Raw genomic sequence first — 24,111 nt, forward strand, 5'->3', positions numbered from 1 at the left:
CTCTAGCTGCCCCTTCAGTCGCATGTGAGAGCAGCCTCATGGACGAGTTGGATATTGATTCCAGGGTTGCTAGCTGCGAGGCCACTTTGTCCCTGATCTCGTCAAACAACTGCCCTGCGAGTGTCCCAGATAGTTCGGCGATCAAGCCCCTCTGAAGCCCGTAAAATGTGCCAAATAATTCAGGGACCATATAACAAAGGTCCCTGATGCAAAAACACACTTCTCAAATCACCCAGAACTCGCTGTTGGGTGGGTGAACAGCGGGACTTTCCCTCAGCCAAGTCCTTTTTCATGGCCACCACCAGAGCATCAACTGGTAACCCTTTGGACCAGTACAAATTCTCAGCAGGAGGGGACAGAATTTTATCTGGTCTCCGGGGGATCACCTCAATGGAATCAGGGTTCTTCCATGCGTGCTGCACAATGAGCTGGACAAGTCTGTCAGCAGGCAGGGTCACCCAAGAGGTAGATGGCCGGGCACGAAAAGCCTGCAGGAACATGGACTCCTCAGATGAAGGGTTGGAGGGCTTCCAGTCACCTCTCTGTTTTAACATTTCCACGATGCCTCTGAAGGAGACGTCATCAGGAGGTGACCGTGGGGACCCATCGCCATCATCATAATCCACGTCTTCTGTTAAGCACTCCTCAGCTGAGTCCATGTTCTTCCTCTTGCACATCTTCTTTTGAGGGGGCTCCTCAGTGGGGATCTCTGAGGAGGACTCGGAAGAGTGGGTACCCTTAACAGGGGTGTCCTGCGGTTTCTCTACCTGGTGCCCCGGGGGGGTGATCTGTGACAGCTGCAGCTCAGGGGCGAAAACTGGGATTCCAACATCATAGGAGTGCTACCAGAAGCAAGAGCCCTCTCCATCCCACGGAAGGCAGGCCCGCCCAAAGACGGATGGGTGCCCGGAACTGAGAAAGACATCTTCGGGACTAGGGTCACATCTCGCTCCAATGGACCTGCCCCCATGGGGGGAGCCTCAAGCAAGATCGGCACAGATGCAGCCATCAGCACTGAGTAAGGAACCAAGGAGAAAGTCAACACCATACCCCGGCCCGACGCACCTGTTCCCCAATCCCCAGATTGAGGAAGGACTGGTTCAGTGGGAACTGAAGACCAAAGGTGCAATGTCTGCCGGCACTGACATCTCTAGTTTCAAGACCGGAAGCAAAGTGGTCAGATCCAGTGAGGTTGGTACAATGCTCGCTGCCGAAGTGGCACTCAGAGCAGAAATGGTCGGTTCCAAAATGGAAACCTTAGTCGAAGGTGTGCCCTGAGCCGAAGTAGCTACATGTGCCAAAGTCGAAACAGGAGTAGTAAGATCTATGATTGGTGCCGGAGGCAGGGTCTATGCCAATACAGCCGTCGGTATTGAAAGTTTTGAGACGGTCGGAGTCAAGGAAGGTGGAGCCGAAGAGGCAGATTTATGCTCAGAAGATAACTTGGGGACCTTAGATTTCCCAGGTCTTCTCTGATCACCCGATGGTGAAGAATTAACAGAATGGGATCTCTTTTTGTCCTTAGAAGGAGGGATTGAGACCTCCATCGCAAAAATGGCCTCTGAGAAGGGAGACCTGAGTAACCTCTTCAGAATGAGTTTATTTTTGCACTCATTAAGAGTGCATTTGCTGAAACTTTGACAAATATCACATGGAGGCTGCACCGAAAGGTGGGCCACTCCCAAACAGTATACACAGTCATCATGCAAGTCACTGTTAGGTAACTTGCCCTTACAAGAAGTACAATGCTTAAAGCCAGAGGTACCCTTCTTATCCAACATTTTAATAGAAAGGACACCACAACTAACTGTATAATCCAACAATAATGAAGTCACTCAGTTCAAAAAACACAAGAAATCACAAGAAAAATACCAATATTACAACACACTGTATATGTGAAGAAAGGGAAACACCTGAATAGAGATAAAAAGCTAACAGGTTAGGCAAGAGAAAGCAATATGGTATTGAAGAAATACCACAAGGGTAAGGGAAAAGGCTGTACCAACAATGGTACTTAAGTTTACCAATGATAACAACAGGTAGAGCAGAAAATATACAGTTAGACTGAAGAAGAGACACTAGAAATACTAAAGGTTTAGCAAAATATGAAGATATCCAAAAACATTTACACAAGTATCAAAAAAGATATTATATAGCTGAGAGCTCAGCTGAAACATGGCCTTACGGCTACGCGGCAAACAAGATTTGAGGTAACAGGGAGAAGGGCATTCTGGGTAGAGACTTAGCTTGAGGGTTTGTTGGCTGGCACGAGCTTGGTAATAGGCCAACTCGGTTCCGAGGGCTCGGAACCGAACTCATCAGTGATGAATGGAAAGAAGATTAACATCATCAGATTTCTTTGTTTCTGAGATTTTTATGGTTTCCTAATAAGCCTAGATTGGCTTTAAACCTTCATATAGAGATTTGACAGTTTACTATCACATGTCCAAGTGTAAATTAGTTGGAAGGTGATATGGCTGATGGGTTTATATGGAACACAGATGACCAAACAATAAAAATGTCGAATGGTGTTTTTTGTGGACATCGAATCGACATTTTTGGACAGCCAAATTCAAAACAGGAAATGCCACATAGTACGTCTTCAAAGCTGCTCAACATTCTACAACAGTAGAACTGCGCCCCCCACACCCCCCCACTTATATATACAAACTCCAAGATCGCACTACACGGAGGAAAGGGTACATTTCCTGATCCCCACTATAGTGCAATCTGCACTACATTGTCGAACTTTGCTATAGCGAATGTTCGCTATTGTAAGGTTCGACATTGCAGTAATCGCAATTCCGGTTCTGCTAACTGAGTTTCGCACATTGGTTGATCGCACATAGTGCGATCGACAATGTGATAGTAAACTGATTTGACACCAGGCAGTATTGGTTTCCCAGATTTAGAATTATATACATTATCCTCAATTAAGACAAAATATATATATTTGCTTGGTTAAATAACATTATAATGCCAAATGGAAAGATATTCAGGGAGGTATTTGGTGTAAATCCAATAATGTAACAAAATCATATCATACTAAAATAGCTACTAATAAATTTCATTGGTTAATAAAAGACTATTTTATAGAAAGCAAAAACAAACCAGTTACCTCTTATTAATACCATAACCTCCTTTAAAATTTTCATTTTCAAGAGCTCTGAAAATGAAGCATGGCTTTTCTTTGTATTTCCAATTGCCTATATTCAAAATAGTATTAATATATTTAATTTAGCAACAATAACTACATTTAAAGACAAACACCCATCATACTGGTATGAATTACTTCACAATGGGAAGTTACAAAATGTTGACCATATCATTAATTAAGTTGAATATAAGATTAATCTAATGCAACCAATAGTTAGAAATTCTTTCCCTACATTCTTTGATTTACTCATTATCCTAATGCACTAGGATATAATTGGAAAGGGAGTCCTATCTAAAATGTATAAGGTACTTAAGAAATCAACAGTATGTCACAGAGAAAGCTACTGGAATTATTTTAGACTTGTTACTAATAACTTCCCAAGTGAAGATGATAAAAAATACTCCAATCATCAAAACAAACGACTTCATCACAAAGATGGAGGATATTCTCTTGGAAGTTCTTACATCGAACCTTTATCATACCATGTAAAGTTGAACTGATGTATAATAAAGATACAGGATGTTGGAGATGTAAAGCAAATGTTAAAGCTGACTAGCAGCATATGTTTTATGATCATATAAAACTTAAAGCATATTGGGATAATATGAATTCATTCTTACAGTTTGTTTTTAATGATAAATTTATGCTGACCAAATCTCTTATTTTATTTAATACACATATTCCCACTTGTGTCACAAAAATAAAATGCCCTCTTTTATGGAGTATCTTAACATTAGCAAGAAAAGTCTTCACCAATAACTGGAAGAATCAGACTACTCCTACTATGAAGGAATTTGTACACTTGGCAACTGAAGTCTGTCATCTTAAACTTATCACAATCAAGAACATCTAGAGTCACCTCTTCATATAATATATGGCTGAAATTCAAAGAACTGCTGTATAAACAGACTTTTAACAATTACCTAACAACTACTCATCACATTTCTTTTTTCTGCTTAAAAAGCTTTGTTTTATAGTAGACATCATTTTAAATATATATTTTAGTTGTCTATTATTGTTCTTTCAGTTAAGTATATTTGTTTTATAATATTTCTATTATCATATATTAATGTTTTTTTTTTTGTTAAAATGTTCAATCAAAACAATTGAGAAAAAAGGAAATTATGTGCTTAGCTAGGCTAGTGGTACTGCTGAAATATAATCAAGCTGACGAAACAGTAATGGATGCAAAATATGTGACAGGCTTAGCAACATAAATTGTTTATTTTCTTAAAAAATATATATAATATTCATAGAAAATCAACATGCTAGTTTACCTATCAATTGTAAGTTAGAAACTAACCACCTTATACTTAGAATTTAAAATGCAAGATCTTTAGGAAAGTAGTCTCACACAGGAATGAAAACAAAGACATAAAGTGAACAATACTTACAGAGTTCTTTTTGTTCCATGCTGTGCTGCTTACATTATGACCTTTTGTCAGTTCACAAGTAAAAGACCATAGTCGATCCAAACTAGGTGCCATACTTTTTACTTCAACTGCATTTACTTGCCCTTCTTCCAAAGGTTCTGGTTTAAAATCTGGATCTATAAAGGATAACACAGAATGATTTTTTTTTTAAAAAGATGTTAATTTTGACATTGCAAAAAATAAACATTTCAGTCTAAAATTATTCTCAAGTTACAGGAATTACATCAACTGTAGTTCTCAGTTCTCTGGCTTTAAACTCTCTAACATGAAATTCTGCATATATTTTAAACAAAATGCTCAGCATACAGAGAAGAATCTACATGCAGCCATTTGTGATACTGCTTTTAATCAACAGATTCCAAAGCTGTCATTTGACATGCAGATTTCACATGCTACTTTACACAGAAATGTAACTCAGTAAGTGCCATCTTTATGTGGTGTAAGTGTTCTATTGTACTATACAGGCTGACCACCTACTTGTAAGACTAGTAGAAAAATTAGAGCTGCCAATGTTCCAAAGGTTAAAATGTTGGCATTTTAATGTTTTCAGTTTAAAATAACATTTAAGCCACAAGCCTGAGTTTGGCTTTGTGGAAAGCTTAAGGTTCACTCTGATCTGTGTTGCTTATTCCTTTATCTTGAAGTTAACAGAGAGAGAAGGCAAGAGGGTTGGAGAATCAAGAATTGACTCTACATCACAGAAAAGAAACAACTTTTACTGAGTAGAGTTTCTGATTAATAACTTCAGGGCTTCTTCTTCATTCTGCCATGCAGACTTTCCATACTACTCTGGGAACAGGGATGAGTGAACCTAATTTGGAAACAGACCACGATAAAAAAGCTACACACGGAATTAATAACTGTGGTACAGTAAGTTTAGATATAAACCAAATGATGGCTTAATCCTGGTATATATCTATATATATATATATCTATATCTATATATATCTATGTCTATATCTATATATATATATATATATATATATATATATATATATATATATATATATATATATATATATTCAGGTCACAAAGTTCACATTCTCCAAGCATCAGGTACATGACTCACAAGATGTTGAGGATCAAAAGGCTGATGACTATTTTATGAAGGAAATAACTGCCAGTGTAGTGTCTATGTGGGTAGCCTATGGCTAGAGGCAGACTGAACTCTCAAGCATCATTTGCCTGAAGTTCAACCCACTTAGAACTGGAGCACCTTTACAGGAACTCACTATTGGAATTGTTCAGGCAGTGATGCCCTTTTTTGGGGTAAAGTTCCCCTTTCTTCAAGTTAGTGCAATTATCGAGGTGGTATATATAAGCTCGGGGGGGGGGGGTGGGAGGCTTGCCCCCTCCAAAAAACACAAAAGGTGGCAGCTTCGGTTATTTTTCTTTGGGGGAATGCAATTTGGAGACTCCATAGTAGAAGCTTTCTATGCATGGTCCAGTAGTGATCTTTCTGTTTTGGGAGATTTCTCACTTTTAATGTTTGTGCAACTGCAGAGTTGGTATGTAAAGTTCATAGGCTATGAGGAGGGCTGCAAAAAAGCAAGCTTTCAGTTGTCACCTCTCTAGTGTTTTCAGCATTTGTGTTAGGCAATCTGGTTTATCTGCATGTTGTAATTTGAGTTTATGCAATTTATAAATAAATGAGAAAGGCAACTGCTGCCCATTGCCCATGGAAGGTTAGCATTTTTAACTTACTGAATATGTTTCTGAGTTTAATACTCACAGTGCTGGAATACTGGGCTGTTCTTATCCCTGTATATACATAGTTGCATTTTCTGTGACTGAGTTTTAACAGTAATATACTTGTGTAAATATCAGCAAAATAACAGAGAAGCATTCAACAATACCATTTGATCGGTAAAATGCTCCTCTGCAGCTGATAACCTTGCAGTTTCCAATTCTGCTATCCACAATCCAGTTTAATTCTGAAATTTCTCTAGCTGTAATGCTTAGTGTGTCTGTGTGTGTGTGTGTGTATGCGTAAAACACAAGGGTTTGTCAGTTGGCCCATGTGATGTTTTCTGTACTTCTGAGATGGCTAACTCAGAGTAAAAGGATGTGCAAAAATCTTTCCTGTCATAGAAGGGAATATCTATCCATTATTAACTCTTCCCATCCCCATTAGACCAAGAACAGCAGAAAGATAATGCTCTCCTATATGGTTAAAGCACAGCAATGTTAGCTATGCACCTTAACAACAGGTTTAAAAGTGCCCTTGTCTTTATAAATGTGGATAAGTATGCAATCCCCTCAGAGGACATCCAAGACAAGTAAACATGTTTGCATTAACAGCAATGAGTATCTGTCAATCCAGAGCTGACAGCCAGTACATACAAAATGTATGCAAAGCAGTCAGTTCGCTTCTATCATTAGAAGGAACAAGCAATACACCTGAAATGCTAGCTAGCACTGTCACTTTTCTTGTCACAGTCCTTTTTTCCAGACTAACCAAAGTAGTGCTCTCATGGCTAATGTCACTCTACTTTTATCTCTGAAATTAAGTAACCCTGGAGTATTAAACATTAAGTGGCTGAATTTCATTATACTGACAGCAACCTGACCTGTGTCCATAACAAAATAAATCCTTAACTTTTCTATGTACAGCTTATGATTTTTTTATCCATATCAGTATTCACACATACCCAGCACTTTTTAACATAATTTGAGACTTTACCGTTGAACATGATTCATAACCAGGTCTCACTACTGCCCTTAACTTACCAAAATATTTTACTGATTTGTATGTGATTATACCTGATGAAACCTGGTTTTGTCTGACATTATCTTCTTGGAGAATCCCACAAATTACCCTCTAGGGTTATAAACTCAAGTTTAGAACAAATGACATATGGTTCAGAAGCATATATCCGCAGAAGTGCCATGAAAAACTTGAAATAGGTACACAAAGTAAATTAGATGTTAGTTAAACAAATTTAGAACATGGTGCATGATCATGGGGAAAATATCCAGAGAAATACCAAGAAAAACATAAAATAAGCACATGAGGTAAATAAAATATTAGTCAACTGGTATCAGTGAATATAAACATATTTGCTGCCACTGACTTTCATCTTTCACCCTCACAAATACATTTTAAAATAGTAACAATTGCAACATACTTTATACTATTGCATTTCTTCTCGTTTAATGTTACAATATCAATGCACTGACCCTACTAATTATTTTTGATTATTCTTCCTGCTGTATTTGTTCCAAAACATATATTTTTTATATTCACAGAAATGCACATAGGATGTTCTATTGGGTTTAGTTACACAGTTTTATAGAATGTCCACAAAACTTTATCCCCTTCTTTAGCCCTCTATCATACAGTTTACTCACCACACCTGCAATCATCATATTTACCAAAAGGTAAAGTCAAGATATTGTAATATTTTTAAAGAAATCTACCACTATGAAGTCATTCTTTCCTATGCCTCTGTCAGCCACAGCTAGTATAAAATCACCCCCTAATGAATAATGGAGCAGGCTGACAATCTTTTCTGGATGTGTGAGTCTATGGTGGTTGATTTTATTACATAAATTTTATTGCCACCACAAGAAATTGGCAAGAAGTAGCTTCTAGGAGATATCAAGTAGCACTGCTGATCTCGAAGTGGAATTTAAGACAAGTTTGTTAGCGGCTAGCCAGAAATCCACCAGGTTAAAGTCTGTTTGCATCAAATGAATACAGGGAAATAAGCAGGCTCAGATGAGGTCACATCAGATATGATTAAGATGTTGGAGGAGTTAGGGGAGGAATGGCTCCTAATGGTACTCATAGCAGTGTAGAGAGAAAGATGTATCCCAGTTGACTTATACTGTTAGTGTACAAGAAAGTGCTGTTGTATAAATAAACTAATCATAACAGTACATGTTTCAGTGATCACTGCTGAGGTAGTCTTAGCTATATGAGTTACATCCATCATAGGATATAACAGCTTCCAAAGCTTAAAGGCACCTTCTACATATCCAGACTGTTAATAGTTTGAGCACAAATGTAGAAAATCAATGATCTTGGTGCCAAACCCTTCAGACCTTTCTTGACAAATGAAAGATGGAAGCTAGAGTCTGGAAACAGGGCAATACTAGGTTAAGTTAATGTTCACACCTGGACAACAAAAAACATAGAAAAATAAGGGGTAAGAAGGGAGGGAGTGACTACTGCAGCACTGACCGAATATCTACTCTTATGGTAAGTTTACTTACACAACTGTACTATGCTCATCATTGGATCACTGCTGTAGTAGCCTTAGCTATATAAATAGAATACCATAGCTTATAAAGACTGGAAGTAGAAAAGATGTGGGTCCTGGAGCCCCTGGAAAATGTTCCTTGCAAAGCTTGCTCTAGACCTGGAAAAGGAGTCTAGTTTGTAGTGTTTTGTAAAACTGTGTACAGAAGACCAAGTTACTGCCTCTAGAATACATCTAGAGTCCATCCCTTCCCGAAAAGCCAATGATGAAGCCAAAGCACTAGTATTATGTGCCTTAACTCTTCCTGGAATGGACATGATATGGTGGAAAAACAAACTAAAATAGCATGACACAACCATTTGGAAATAGTCTGCTTTGACACAGGTTTTTCTTTTCTCTTATTTTCATAAGAAATGAATAACTGATCAGAATTTCTGAAGGTTTTAGTTCTGTCAAGAGAGTAGCTGAGTTGTTTGTGGACATCCAGCATATGAAGAATCCCTTCTCCTTCATTTTTAGGTTCCGAAAAGTAGACGAGGAGATGGCTAGCTTGGCTCAAAGAAAACTTGGATAACACTTTTGGAATAAATGTAAGATTAGTTCTCAAAGGAAACTCATCTTTGTGGAAAATGAGATAAGCTTGACCATGAGAACTTACAACACAGACTATTCTTGCAGAAATCATAGCAAAACTGTTTTCTGTGCTAAGAACCTCAGATAAGCTTGATGAGCTGGTTCAAATGGAGCAAGAGTTTATTTTTTCTAAAACAAAATTAAGATCCCGAGGAGAAGCCATCTGTTTTCTAGGTGGACGAATATGCATAACCCCTTTTAAAAACATTTTGACTTAGGAATTCATTGAAAAAGGGAGATTCATGGGCTGACATGCTGAAATAGCCATCCTTGATAGAAGAATAAGAAAGGCCAAAGGATAATAATTCACACAGATATTGCAGAATCAGATAGATACTAGCCTCAAATGGGTATTGGTTCTTATCTGGGCACCAACTAGAAAATCTTTCCCATTTACTAATATGTATCATTTCCTAACAACAGGTTTCTTTGCCTCCTTATATACCTGCTGCTCATCCTCAGAAAATAGGTCCCTCAAAGACATAACAACTCTATCATCCAGACAGTTAGCTGAAGTTGTTTCAAGCTGGGATGTATCAAGCAACCCAGGTCTTGTGGTAGTAGATCTAGTCTGTGAGGAAGCTCGGGGTAAGTGTCTTAGCTATTTTCAAAAGAAGGGAGAAAGTACAGTTTATTTAGTTTATTTATTTATTTTACATTTGTTTACTGGGAAAGTCCGACTGGACACATGTCCATTTACAGCGGAGGCCCGGGGAGAAAAGCTCCACATTCAGTACATAAAAACAAATAATTGAACAATATGATAACAATATGATCATCTATACAAAAGCAAAAAATTGACAATAGATAAAAATACAACTTTCGATACAGTAACAGAAACTGACACTAGATAAGCAATTATAACTGACTATAGAGACAGACAGAGACTACTTATAGAAATTAATTAGTGTAAGTTTAGCATGAGCTAGTATAAATATTAGAAACTTGAGCAGAAAATATAATACCTGATACTGTAGAAAAATTACAGTAGGTGTAATTGGATATGAAGCTATCTGGGATGGTAGAAACAGTGAAGGTTAGGTAATGCATGGACATAGCCAGGAATTCATTAAGTGTAATTTAAGTGAGTTTTTCAATAGCGTAATAGTGGAGGCAGAAGATAAAGCAGGGGGAAAGTTATTCCAGAATGTAGCTACGTTATGGGAGAATAGTGCTTTACCTGCAGCGCTGTTAGCCCTAGAGATACAAAGGAGTGATGTGTCAGTGGAGCGAAGGGGAAGATTTGATTTGTAGGGTGAGAGTAGGTGACTTAGTGCTGGGGTTCTATCAGGATGTCTCAAAATATTGTAGGCAATGATTAGTTGATGGTAATTGAGTAGTTGGGGAAATTCTAGCCATTGTAGTTCCTTTAGAGAACCAAGCCATTGGGGATGCACAAGCCAGTGCATTTCTTTGTGCCAGTCCCAAGCCCGGATAAATGGGGAGGGTTGCGTCAGGAAGGGCATCTGGCGTAACACCTCTGCCAAATTACTGATGCAGAGAACATTTCATATTTACATACCGGATCGGTCGAGGCCCAGGTTAACAATGACCACCACCAGTGCTGTTAGCCAACAGGGTGCTGGCGGAAATTGGGCTACTGTTGGCCGAAGAAGAAGAGGAGGGGGAAGTCATGCCCGAAGGCAGGAAAAGAGGAGGAAGGTTAGGAGTGTAGTACTGAGGGTAGGAACTTTGAATGTTGGCAGTATGACTGGTATAGGGAGAGAGCTAGCTGATATGATGGAGAGAAGGAAGGTTGATATATTGTGCATGCAAGAGACCAGATGGAAGGGAAGTAAGGCCAAGTGTATAGGAGGCGGGTTCAAATTGTTCTATCATAGTGTGGATGGCAGAAGAAATGGGGTAAGGGTTATCCTAACGGAACAGTATGCCAAGAGTGTTTTGGAGGTGAAGAGTGTCTGATAGAGTGATGTTTATGAAGCTTGAAATTGATGGTGTAATGATGAATGTTAGTGCATATGCTCCACAAGTTGGGTGTGCGATGGATGAGAAAGAAAAATTTTGGAGTGAGTTGGATGAAGTGGTGGTGAGTGTACCCAAGGGTGAGAGACTAGTGACTGGAGCAGACTTCAATGGGCATGTTGGTGAAGTGAACAGAGGGGATGAGGAAGTGATGGGTAGGTATGGTGTTAAGGAGAGGAATGCAGAAGGTCAGATGATTGTGGATTTTGCGAAAAGGATGGACATGGCTGTGGTGAATACGTATTTTAAGAAGAGGGAGGAGCATAGGGTGAAGGACAAGAGTGGAGGAAGATGCACACAGGTGGATTATATCCTATGTAGGAGGGCCAGTCTGAAGGAGATTGGAGACTGTAAAGTGGTGAGTGGGAAAAGTGTAGTTAAGCAGCACAGAATGGTGGTCTGTAGGATGATGTTGGTGATCAAGAAGCGGAGGAGGAGTGTGAAAGCAGTGCCGAGGATTAAATGGTGGAAGTTAAAAAAGGGTGAGTGTGAGGTGGAGTTCAGGGAAGAGTTAAGACAGGCACTGGGAGGCAATGAAGAGTTACCGAATAGCTGGGTAACTACAGCAGAGCTAGTAAGGGAGACTGCTAGGAAGGTGCTTGGTGTGACATCTGGACAGAGGAAGGAGGACAATGAGACATGGTGGTGGAATGAGGAAGTACAGGAGAGTATACAGAGGAAGAGGCTGGCGAAGAAGAAGTGGGATTGTCAAAGAGATGAAGAAAGTAGACATGAGTATAAGGAGATGAGGCGCATGGCAAAGAGAGAAGTGGCGAAGGCTAAGGATAAGGCATATAGAGAGTTGTATGAGAGATTGGACACTAAAGAGGGAGAAAAGGACCTGTACCGATTGGCTAGACAGAGGGACAGAGTTGGGAAAGATGTCAGCAGGTAAGCGTGATAAAGGACAGTGAGGAAAACGTACTCACAAGTGAGGAGAGTGTGTTGAGTAGATGGAAAGAGTACTTTGAAGGGCTGATGAATGAAGAGAATGAGAGAGAGAGAGAGAAGATTGGATGATGTGGGATAGTGAGTCTGGAAGTGAAGCAGATTAGCAAGGAGGAAGTAAGGACAGCTATGAAGAGGATGAAGAATGGAAAGGCTGTTGGCCCAGATGACATACTAGTGGAAGCATGGAGGTGCTTAGGAGAAATGGCAGTGGAATTTTTAACCAGATTGCTTAATGAAATTTTGGAAAGTCAGAGGATGCCTGAGGAGTGGAGAAGAAGTGTTTTGGTACCTATCTTTAAGAATAAGGGTGATGTGCAGAGCTGCAGTAACTACAGAAGGATAAAATTGATCAGTCACAGCTTGAAGTTATGGGAAAGAGTAGTAGAAGCTAGGTTAAGAAGGGAGGTGATGATTAGTGATCAGCAGTATGGTTTCATGCCAAGGAAGAGCACTACAGATGCAATATTTGCTCTGAGAGTGTTGTTGGAGAAATACAGAGAAGGTCAGAAGGAATTGCATTGTGTCTTTGTGGACTTAGAGAAAGCATATGACAGGGTGCCTAGAGAGGAGTTGTGGTATTGTATGAGGAAGTCAGGAGTGGCAGAGAAGTATGTAAGAGTGGTACAGGATATGTACAAGGGTAGTGTGACATTGGTGAGGACTGCAGTGAGAGTGACAGATACATTTAAGGTGAAGGTGGGATTACATCAAGGATCAGCTCTGAGCCCTTTCTTATTTGCAGTGGTGATGGACAGGTTGACAGATGAGATTAGACAGGAGGCCCCGTGGATTATGATGTTTGCAGATGACATTGTGATATGTAGTGAGAGTAGGGACCAGGTTGAGGAGACCCTGGAGAGGTGGAGATGTGCTTTAGAGAGGAGAGGAATGAAGGTCAGCAGGGCTAAAACAGAATATATGTGTGTAAATAAGAGGGAGGGTAGAGGAATGGTGAGAATGCAGGGAGTAGAGTTGGTAAAGGTGGATGAGTTTAAGTACTTGGGAAGTAAGTTCAGAGTAATGGTGAGTGTGTAAGAGAGGTGAAGAAGAGAGTACAGGCAGGGTGGAATGGGTGGAGAAGAGTGTCAGGAGTGATTTGTGACAGACGGGTACCAGTAAGAGTGAAAGGGAAGGTCTACAAGAGGGTAGTGAGACCAGCTATGTTATATGGGTTGGAGAGGGTAGCATTGACGAAAAGGCAGGAGTCAGAGTTGGATGTGGCAGAGTTAAAGATGTTAAGATTTGCACTGGGTGTGACTAGGATGGACATAATTAGGAATCAGTATATTAAAGGGTCAGCTAAGGTTGGATAGTTTGGAGACAAAGCAAGACAGGTGAGATTGCGTTGGTTTGGACATGTGCTGAGGAGGGATGCTGGGTATATTGGGAAAAGGATGCTAAGGATGGAGCTGCCAGGTAAGAGGAAAAGAGGAAGGCCTAAGTTAAAGTTTATGGATGTGGTGAGAGAGGACATGCAGGCGGCTGGTGTGAAAGAGCATGATGCAGAGGACAAGAAGAAATGGAAACAGATGATCAGCTGTGGCGACCCCTAACGGGAACAGCCGAAAGAAGATGATGATGATGTAGTTCCTTTAGAGCCTGACAGTGATGGGTTCTGAAGGTGCAGTTATTAGCGAACTTGGCAATTTTGTTGTAACATGTCCCAAGTCTAGCAAGATCATGTTTTCTGATATGGGTAAGGATTGGTGCTGCATACATTAGACTGGACAATAGATGGGTTTGGGCTACGGAGATTCTCACTTGTTTTGAGGGAAAGTTTTTGTGTCTGTACAGTGTTCCCATTTTTTATGGACTTTTTTGATGGTTTGTGAAATGTGGACATCAAACTGTAGGTTTTTGTCAATTTCTACACCCAGGAGTTTGATGTGATCAGAGGGGGTGATGACAGTACCATTTTTGGAAGTGATTGAGAAGGATAGAGAGGTAGGAATAGATTTGTTGGGGGTGAAAAGAACCAGTTTAGTCTTTTTGGGATTTAGGATAAGTTGGATCTGAGTAATCCAACTTTCCTCTAAGCTAAAGGAATCCTGAGTGAGTTGCTGTAACTTGGTGAGGGTGCAGAACAGATAAGAGTCGAATTGTCTGCGTACTGTATGAGTGTAGCTGGCTGGCTGGAGGTATGAAGATTGTTAGTGAAAATCCAGAAAAGAAGAAGACCTAATATAGTGCCTTGTGGTACACCTATGATTGTTGGGAGTAGAGGAGATAGTATACCTTGCCATTGGACAGACTGCTGCCTATCTGACAGATAATTTTTAAACCAGGCACTAGTTGGAGGGGCAAAGGCTAGAGAGGCAAGGGTGTCTAAAAGTAGGGAGTGTGAGACCATGTCAAATGCTTTCAGGAAGTCTAAAAATATAGCAGGTTGTTGTTGTTTCTGTGTTGGTTTACCAGGTTAGTAAAAGAGAGAAGAGCAGTTGTTGTGCTATGGTGTTGCCAGAAGCTATGTTGTGTGGAGGAGAGAAGATTGTGTGAGTTTAGAAAATTCATTACTTGAAAGTAGATACATTTTTCAAGTAGTTTAGATAGAGGGGATAGAATGGCAATTGGACGATAATTAGAGAAATCATAGGAATTACCACCTTTGTGAAGTGGAATAATATATGATACTTTCCATAGCTGAGGGATGTAGGCTTCCTGTATGAAGCGATTGATAAGGATGGATACAGGGTAAGATATGGACTCAGAAGCTACTTTTAGGAAGTTAGCAGGTAGACTGTCTGCAGCAAGGGTGGTAGGCTTCTGTTTTAGGAGGAGTTTTTTTAATAGTAGAGGTAGAAACAGATGAGAGAGAGTAAAGGAGAGGATGTTATCGGGGTATTTTGTTGAGATATCTGAAAGTTTGGTTTTGGATAGTTGGGAGGATAAAGTTAGGATAGATTATGTAAAGTGTTGATTAAATTGAGAGGCTATGTCTTTAGTATTGTTGGTGGAGGTGGGAGTTGGAGTGATGGTTTTACCTGGTTTTAACAGTGAGTTGATAGTATGCCAAAACTTTTGAGGTTCTTTTCAGTGATTCTGTTTATCCAATTTGGTTTGTTTCTTGACCTGATTTCTGAGTTGTTGGTAGTTTTGTTTGGATAGGCTAGTGTTTTCTCTTTTCCACATTTTTCAAGCCTTTTCTCTTGACTTCAGTAGGCCTCTTGTGTCCCTACTTAGCCATGGTGCATAGTTTGTCTTAACTCTAATGTATCCCCTTCTCAGTATACAAAATGTTCCCTTTTGTATCATACAATTTCTCTAAGTTCTTATAGTAAATGAACATCTGTGTCACAGCAAGCTACGCTAGCATATAGAATGTGTCCCTACTTAGCCATGGTGCGTAGTTTGTCTTAACTCTAACTTTCCTAATGGGTGCGACTAAATTTAGGACATTAATGAAAGTGCTATTAAAGCAGTCGATGGCCTGGTCTAAACTTAGGGTTTTAAGTGGTTCCCAGTCACATTGTTTTAGAATGGAGTTAAGATCTTGTATATTTAGTTCGCGGTCATCTCTGACTTGGTTAAAAGCTATGGGCTTAGCTAAGTTGGTGCGTTTATGAAGGAGGACTGTGGGGAGATGGTCACTTAGAGTATCTGGTAGGCATCCTGTCTGGTAGTTTTGTTTGGGGCAATTGACTAGCATCCAGTCTAGTATAGATTGTTTTTTTTTTTTTATCTATTCTAGTGGGTTCTTGAATGAGTTGAGAAAAAAAGAGAGATTGATGTGGTTAGTAGGGTTGTTAGAGTTATATGCTAACCAGTCAGTATTTAGGTCACCTAGTAGGATGGTTTCCTGTGGAAGATTATCTGTAGTCCAGTGTAGGATTTCTTCAATGGTGGGGGAGTTATTTCCTGGGGGAATGTAACAGCAGACTATATTGATTTTTTTGGTGTTGTTTCTCTATAACAAAAGACATTTGAATTCCTCACTGCTACTGTAGCCTTTAGGCTATATAGCTTGTGTCTTGCTCAAGACAAAATAAATCATCCAGCTTCCAAAAACCCTGGCTCCCTCCCACACTTCCACTTTGACTGCTAATTTCTTTGGTGGGAAAATCAGCAGTGAGAGAGGAAAACCATCTTGTCTTTCTTATCTAAAAGATAAGAAATAGCATACTCATACTGAAGCAAACAACAAGAATAACCACCAAATTATTTCTCAACAATACTAGGAGTAAAGAGTTTGGGAGTGGCTACGGCAGCAGTGAGGAATTCAAAAATCTATTGTGATGGGTAAAGTGCACCTTACACAAATATACTATGTTACTTATTTCCACTGCTGCAATAGCCTTTAGGCTATATGGGTTGATTACTCATGTATATCCAAATCTGTGGGGAGGAAGGATATGGATCCAGATGCCCCTGGAGAGTGGTTCCAGCAAGGCAAGTCCTGGATGCAGAGAAATAATCCCTTCATACCTCTCAACCATACTGAATTCCTCAGCATTTACTGATTTTGATGGTAAAATAATGAGGTGCCATGAATTTCCGAGTGGCCCCCTTCTATTCCCGAATTTTCTTTAACGTAGCTTGCTGTGACACAGATGTCCATTTACTATAAGAACATAGAGAAATTGTATGATACAAAAGGGAACACTTTGTATACTGAGAAGGGGATGCATAAGTATCACAAGCTTTTGAATAAAAAAAGTGACGCTGGGGTGATACAAGTTATTTTTTGTCAAAGTACAACTATAAGTAAATGTATACCATTTCTAAAGATGAAGGAAACATGTTCAATTTTTTAGAGCAAATTAGCACTCTGGAAAAGTAGGACAGTGTCTGTGTAGGTGCTGTAGCCTTTGTGGATACTGAATGGACTTAACTCATTACATCCGAATGACACCTCCAGGTGCATCTGCAGTTAACTTCTACTGACGTCTCTAGGTGTCAAATATGGCTTGTTCATATTTGCATCAATAATTCCAAAAACATGCTATGTACAAGATTTTAAAATATTTAATCTTAAAGCTTACACAATAGCAAACTCAACTACATTAATATTTGAGCTCTTTCTAGTGCAGGTAAATAGATATTAACTGTTAAGAAGAAAAAAAAAACAATGAGGGGAAACTTCAAAGATTTTATTGTTGTGATACAAAAAACAGACAAATAGGGATGAAATCACTTAACTTGTTGCTACAGTAAAGTGTGCCGGTTGCATCTTTTAGAGCTACACCACTATGTGAGCTTTTTTGCTCTTATTAGTGTGTTTTGGCTACACTGAATATGCTGTTGTGGTTTCTGAGTTATTAACTGTTGTTTTTATGATACTGATTTATGTAGCTATAATCTTCACATTTTTCTAAATATCTCAACAACCAAGTAACACATACAGAACTCTTTAGCCTCATATGAAAGCTCCCAGCTAGATTAATAAAATGCTGCTAACAGTATGTATGGAACTTGAGTAGCTGCTGAGATATTGTAAGTTGTTTACAAAATATTACTGTGATTTATACAATTTGGTTTAAGACCTAGAACCTAAAGAATACTACCACTATAATAATAGTTTGTGCTGAAGAGTTTGCCATTTATAATACTTTCATTATCCTTATGGTTCCAGAGATATGAATATTTGTTTGAAATGTGAGAACATAATCTGATTCTATCAAAAGGCTTAGGCTCCACCCCTTGAAAGTTAAAGTGCAAACTTCCTGAGCTTCATTGGAGTGAATGAGTTAAAAGTGAAGTAATAAAACAGAAGCAATGAGCACTCACTGCAGGTTCTTCCTGTTGCAGAGCTTTGCTACTCAGTTACAATTACCCCAAAAGAGAACAGACAGACACCTTTGCGGAGAACTTTGCATGAAGTCTTGACGTATAAAAATGTTACAGCAAGGAAACTCATGGGACCTGAAGTACAAATAGACAGTACACACACAGTACTTTAATCCAAAAAGACACAATACAAATTGCAAATTAAAAATCCACGTTAAAAGATGATAAGCGCTTTTGTCCCTGTAGTACGGCACATCATCACAACAAAGTCCGAAACAAGAAACAAACTTTTTAAGCAAACAAAAAGCAAAAACTAAAAGAGATAGCAAGGCATACACTATCCTTATATCTGAAGAAATTTTGACTTTTAACAAAATGAAAGCATTTATACATTAAATTGTTTTATTGTAGAAGCAGTGATTTTTTTACCTTTTCAGAGCATAAGGATAGTGTATGCTTTGCTATCTCAACAGGTAGCTTTTTGTTTGCTTAAAAACATCATCAGATCACTTTGGGTCCAGTGAGTTTCCTTGTCGTAGTGTTTTTTATGGTTTGGAATTCCTGATGTATGTACGAATATGCTAAATCATTTGTGTTGCCTTTCGTAAGCAGTTCTACAAGTTATTGCACCATACACCTCTCAATCCCTTAGAGCAACATATGAACGGAGAGGCGTGAAGGAGAGGCATCAGCCAATAGGAGGGTTTAGCTCCCTTTCAACAGTTTGAATGTGGAATGATCTCCCTTTTTATGCTGCAGCAGCTCTCTTTTTATAAATCAGTCACAAGTCACATAGTGGTAGGGTAACAGGTAGGAAAATATACCATCCATCCATTGTATACTTAGCTGTGCCTGCAGTACATTTAATAAGACAGAGACTAGAGAAAACAATGAAATAATGAATACTGTCCGTAAATGTGGAATGAACTAAAAGGTAAAAGAAATCCCTTCTGGGCAGATCTGAGAGTGAAAGTGTTACAATTATTGTGCTGTCCTTAATGACAACAGGAAGAAATGCCTCTTTGTGAATTGCATGGAAGCATGAGATTATGGATATTTTGGCAATGCATAGCTTCCTATCATGATTACTGACCCCCCCCCCCCCCCCAGGAACTCTTAATAGTTCTACGCCACACTGGAGCATATTACTTGGGAAAGCTGAGTGGTTTACAATAACTGAGTTGCTGCCAGCAAATTAAAAGGCTACTTCAGTGTATTTCACTAATGAAGCATTTGCTCCCACACATAATAGAAATCATTACATGGAAGTGACTTTTAACATATGCTGCTGCACTGTAGAGTTTACACATGCAGCATATAGCAGATCACACGTGACTTTGCATGGTAACGGTCAACGGAATGTAAGACAAGAGCAATTATTTTAATGTACAGTAGTTGTTTCACTGTATAATCTTCAACCACACACAATGCACAGTGATTTACTTACTTTTACACCTAATTCCACCAGAATTTACATGCAAATAAAGTTATTTATTCTGGGTGCACTGCAACCCTGCATGACTCCATTTTAAAGACCACAAGCAAACGAATGAAAGATATCGTAATATATACAGATGTGTGTTAGAACTGTAGCAACTACACATTATGAATCATTTTAACACAGATGGTTTTAGACACAAGTCAGGCCTGAGGGGTTCTTTTCAGCAGTCTACAAATGCAGTAGAATCCCTACGTAGATTATTATTTTAGTGTGATAACCAGTATGACACTTTGGACTTTCATATGACTGTAATTTTAAGCAGAACGTGCTTCAGTACATAGTAAATAGGCGTGTTGTGTTTCATAAGCAGTTCTACAAGGTATTGTACCATACACCTTTCAATCTCTTAGAGCAAGAAATCTGGACGAAGCCAAAAATAATGGTGGGACAAAGGCCCAAACTAAGGACAGATTTTAAATATTGCCAGATAGTTGCTAGAATAATAGGTTTTGCATTATTATGTATTTTCTGAGGGATACGAAGTCTGAAATTCAAATGTCTGCCATAAGTGCCATTATTTATTATTATTTAGTGACTTCAATCTTCTTGTTGGTATCCCACAATTCCATTGGAGTGGGTGGGGTTACATGAGTGCATTTGCAAATTTTAGGTTAACCAGTGTCCCAATTTTTGGCTAAATGTATATTCTTATTGTACTTAAATTTTTATTAATATGTCTTGTAGTTTAGTTTTATGTATGGAGGGCCTCTACTGAAAATGGACATATATCCAGCTAGACTAGCCCGGTAAACAAATGTAAAATAAAATAAATAAAAATTGTACCTACTTTTCATGGGCCTTTGTCTGGATTTTTGATGTTTCCAGGTTGAGAAGTACGAATCCCTTTTGTAATGCCTTGTAAACGTATGCACAGAAGAGCATGTAGCTGCCTCTATAATGCTTTAAGAGTCCCCCCCCTTTCAACATGCCATTGAAGAAACAAAGCCATGATAGGGTGTGCCTTGATACAGCCTAAAACTAGTTTAGCATGGCAGCTGTAACAATAGGCAATAGCCAAGGACAACCACCTGGAAATACTCTATTTTGACACAGGGTATTCTTTCTTAATTGCAACATAAAAAATAATAGCTGACCAGATTTTCTACAGGACTTTGAGCTGTTAAGATCATACCTTAGCTGCCTATGTACATCCAGAGTATGTAGAATCCTTTCTCCCTAGTTTTGAGGGTCAAAATAGAACACTGGGAGAACAATGGCCTGATTTGGGCTTGAATGAGGGATTTGTAACACCCTATCTCTATGGAAGACAGATAGGTTTCACCCACCATGGAAAACTGCAACTCCTCTTGCAAATGTCAGAGCAATGAGCAGAACAATTTACTATGCAATGAATCTTAAGTCTACTTGGTGTGCAAGTTCAAATGGAGAAGTGGTAAACTTTTCCAGCAGAAAGTTAAAATCCCAGGAAGGACAACTTGTTTGCATGGTGATCTCAGGTATAAAGCTCCTTTAAGAAACTGTTTTCCTAAAACAAAACATAGAAGAAAATGTATGATCCATGGGCAGATATACTGAAATGTCCACAAAATGGACCTTGAAAAAGGAGTATGAAAGGCCAGAATAACTCACACATATATTTGAGAACCAGTGGTATATAATACCAGACATGTCCCTGGTTATAGACTACTCACCAACTAGGAAAAACTCTTCCACATGCCAATATAACATTTTCTAGTAGGAGGATTTCTTGCCTCCTTTACTACCTGCTACATGTCCTCTAAAAAGATCTGCCAAAACAATATCAGAATTGAGTCATCCAGGCATATGACTGAGATCTTTTAGATTAGGGTATATCAAACTTCCCATCTTGTGTCCTGTCTTAGGAAGCTTGTGGGAATTATCCTTGGCCAGTTCCATAAAAAGAGAAAACCAATGTTGCCTGAGCCAAAATGGGGTCACCACAAATATTTTTTGAAAAATCTTTTGAATCTTCAGAATTACCCTGGATATCAGTGGAAAGAGTGGAAACGCATAATGAAACATTCCCATGCAGGAGAATAAAAACCATTTGTTAAGTTGCCTGTTTTGAAAGAAAATAAACATATCTATCAGAGGTGTTCCCCACAACTGGATCATTTCCTGGAAGATACCCTAATTCAAATTCCAATCATTAGGGTCTACCCTAGTTCTGTTCAGCTTGTCCACCACTTTACTTTGCTCTGACAGAATGAAAGATGCTGGGAGAGTTAAAAGTGCTGAACAGCTAACTCTCAAGTGATCATAGGCAGCCTGCATGGAGGGTACAACCTTGTGTCCCCTAGCTATTAGAGATATCACATCAAAGTGATGCTGCCTGTACTTATCTGGAGAGGTTCTAAGGACCATAGATGATGGAGAGATTAAAAGGCATGGATCACAGCCCACATTTCTTTTAAATTTACTTTGGTCTGAGGAATCTCTCAAGCTTTGCACCTTCATTCTCATCGAAACTGCCCCCCAAGCAAATTTCAATATATCTGTAGCTACAGATTAAGTTGGAGACTGAGGAGAAAAGGGTACACCTGCATTTGGTTGTCTAAGTAGTCTCCACCAGTGCAGCTTCTTTTTAATAAATCCTAAAAAAGTATCTGAAAATCTCAGAGATACAAGTACTTGGTCCATGTGTTTTTAGATACTCTTAAATCTTTGTCATGTGTAACCTGGTGAGAAGAAGAATAAGCCATGAACCCCAAAATGCTCATTTGGCTGAAGTCTGAGAGCAGAATATAACCTAAAGGGTCATGTTAACTCATAGTGTGCCCCAGAGACAATAAAATCTGAGAAACTTCCTGAAGCATTAAGGTATGGAAGTGTAATGCATCATATAGGTCCAATGTTACCATGAGGTTTCCAAAGGGAATGAGAGGTAACAGACCCTTAAGGGTCAACATCTAGAAAATAAGAACTTCCACAAACAGATTTTGAAAAGGAATATCGAGAAATGGTCTCCAAAAAGACTCCACCTTTAGCACCAGAAACATTCTGGAATAGAAATCTTTGCTTCTTTAAATTAAAGGGGCTGGTCCTATGATTCCTAGTGTGAGCAACTGCTGAAGAACCTAAGGAAAATATTCTGTATGGTTTGGAGAGGGGGGAGGAACTCACAAAAAGGAGGCTTTGTGTCCAGTGTAAACTGCATCTCTCCTGAAACTTTAACACTCATGAGTCTGTCACAATTTGCTGGCAAAAGGGAATGTACAAACACAGCTACTGGGACAAAATTTGAAAGACTGGAGCAGGAGGTGAGGGGGGGGTGAATGCTTGTATAATCATTCTGGAGAGGTAGACTGTACCCTAATAGGAAAAGATCCTTTTCTGTGATTGATGCCCTCCTGCCATACCTTACTAATTCCCCATTAGGTTTAAGAAGGCAGCAATTACTTATTGTTTCTTATATGAAAGAGGATGTGGGAGAGTCAAAAGAAGGAGCTTGAAACAAATTGGAAACTTCCTGAATTAGTTTCCATCCAAGAACAAATTGCTTGAGAACCTGAATAGCAGACAGACCACATAAACTTTCAATATTCACAGCTGAATTCCAAATTTTAAACTGTACTTCATCAAAAAGTTATAGTTACATACCCAGGAGTATTTAACCAAACAATGAGTGAATAAGGGTTGTTATAAGCTTCATTATCTACCACCTCTTTAGCTGTCACTAGAAGAGGAATAATCATAGAATGAAACAATACATAATATCTCCTAAATTCAGGGGGAGCAATCATTTGTTCCCCTAAATATACCTAATTCTTCCTGGCAATAATCTAAGAAACTGAAAATTCCTCCAAAGGAGGATGTGAGGGCCATGTTTCTCTATCAACAAAGTTATGGGCTTGAGAATCTGAAGGAGATAAAGCCTTGTCTGTTTCTATGTCTGTCTCCTCTGAAATGTCTTCCTCAGGAACATTTTGACTGACCTAATGTACAGGTACTATATTCAGTGTACTATATTCAGTGTACTAGGACAGAATGTCTGTAATAATTTTTTTGTGAAAGGTAAGAAAAATCATCTGTTCTCACACATACTACGTATTGTAATGAGCAATGTTTAACTTTTTATTTTTTCTTTACAGATATCTGAAGTGACCAATTTGGAAAAGAAATGCCTGCTCCATCAAGAAGCCTCTTCCTCCAGACATATGCTACACCATCCCACAGAAAGTCTCTATGGTCCAGTAAAGATGGTCTTCCCATGCCCATATCAGACTGGAACAGCCAAAAAGGATATGGTGGACACCCAGTTTATTGTGGCTGAAAGGGCTATACCACAGAACACTAAACAGGCAAGTGAGTGGTCTGATGAAATACTGCTAGCCACTACAGAGTCACCCACTCCTGGCTAAGACAAAGACTGAACCTGTGTAGTCAGCAAAGGCTCACTGGTAAGTTGATCTTTCTTTCTAGAAACCACAGACTTTTGATCAATAGAAATGAGTCAGTCAGAAGATAAATCACCAGTTTGCATAAACAGCTCACTTCCACTTCACAAAAAACATTGTAATGTATAAACAGTACACATTATTC

At 39.0% G+C, this 24,111-nt stretch overlaps 1 protein-coding gene across 1 annotated transcript in view; it reads right to left on the bottom strand.

Moving 5' to 3' along the window:
• Positions 1–24,111, bottom strand: part of DNAI4 (dynein axonemal intermediate chain 4) — a 1,182,639-nt gene that overhangs the window by 649,638 nt on the left and 508,890 nt on the right. Inside the window, exon 9 of the mRNA XM_044085587.1 lies at positions 4,552–4,706. Coding sequence (XP_043941522.1) covers positions 4,552–4,706 — 155 coding nt within the window. The remainder of the gene's footprint in view (positions 1–4,551; positions 4,707–24,111) is intronic.

Source organism: Protopterus annectens, chromosome 10.part0 (genome assembly GCF_019279795.1).
Source record: "Protopterus annectens isolate FY-2018-M chromosome 10.part0, PAN1.0, whole genome shotgun sequence".
NCBI classification, from domain to species: domain Eukaryota; kingdom Metazoa; phylum Chordata; order Ceratodontiformes; family Protopteridae; genus Protopterus; species Protopterus annectens.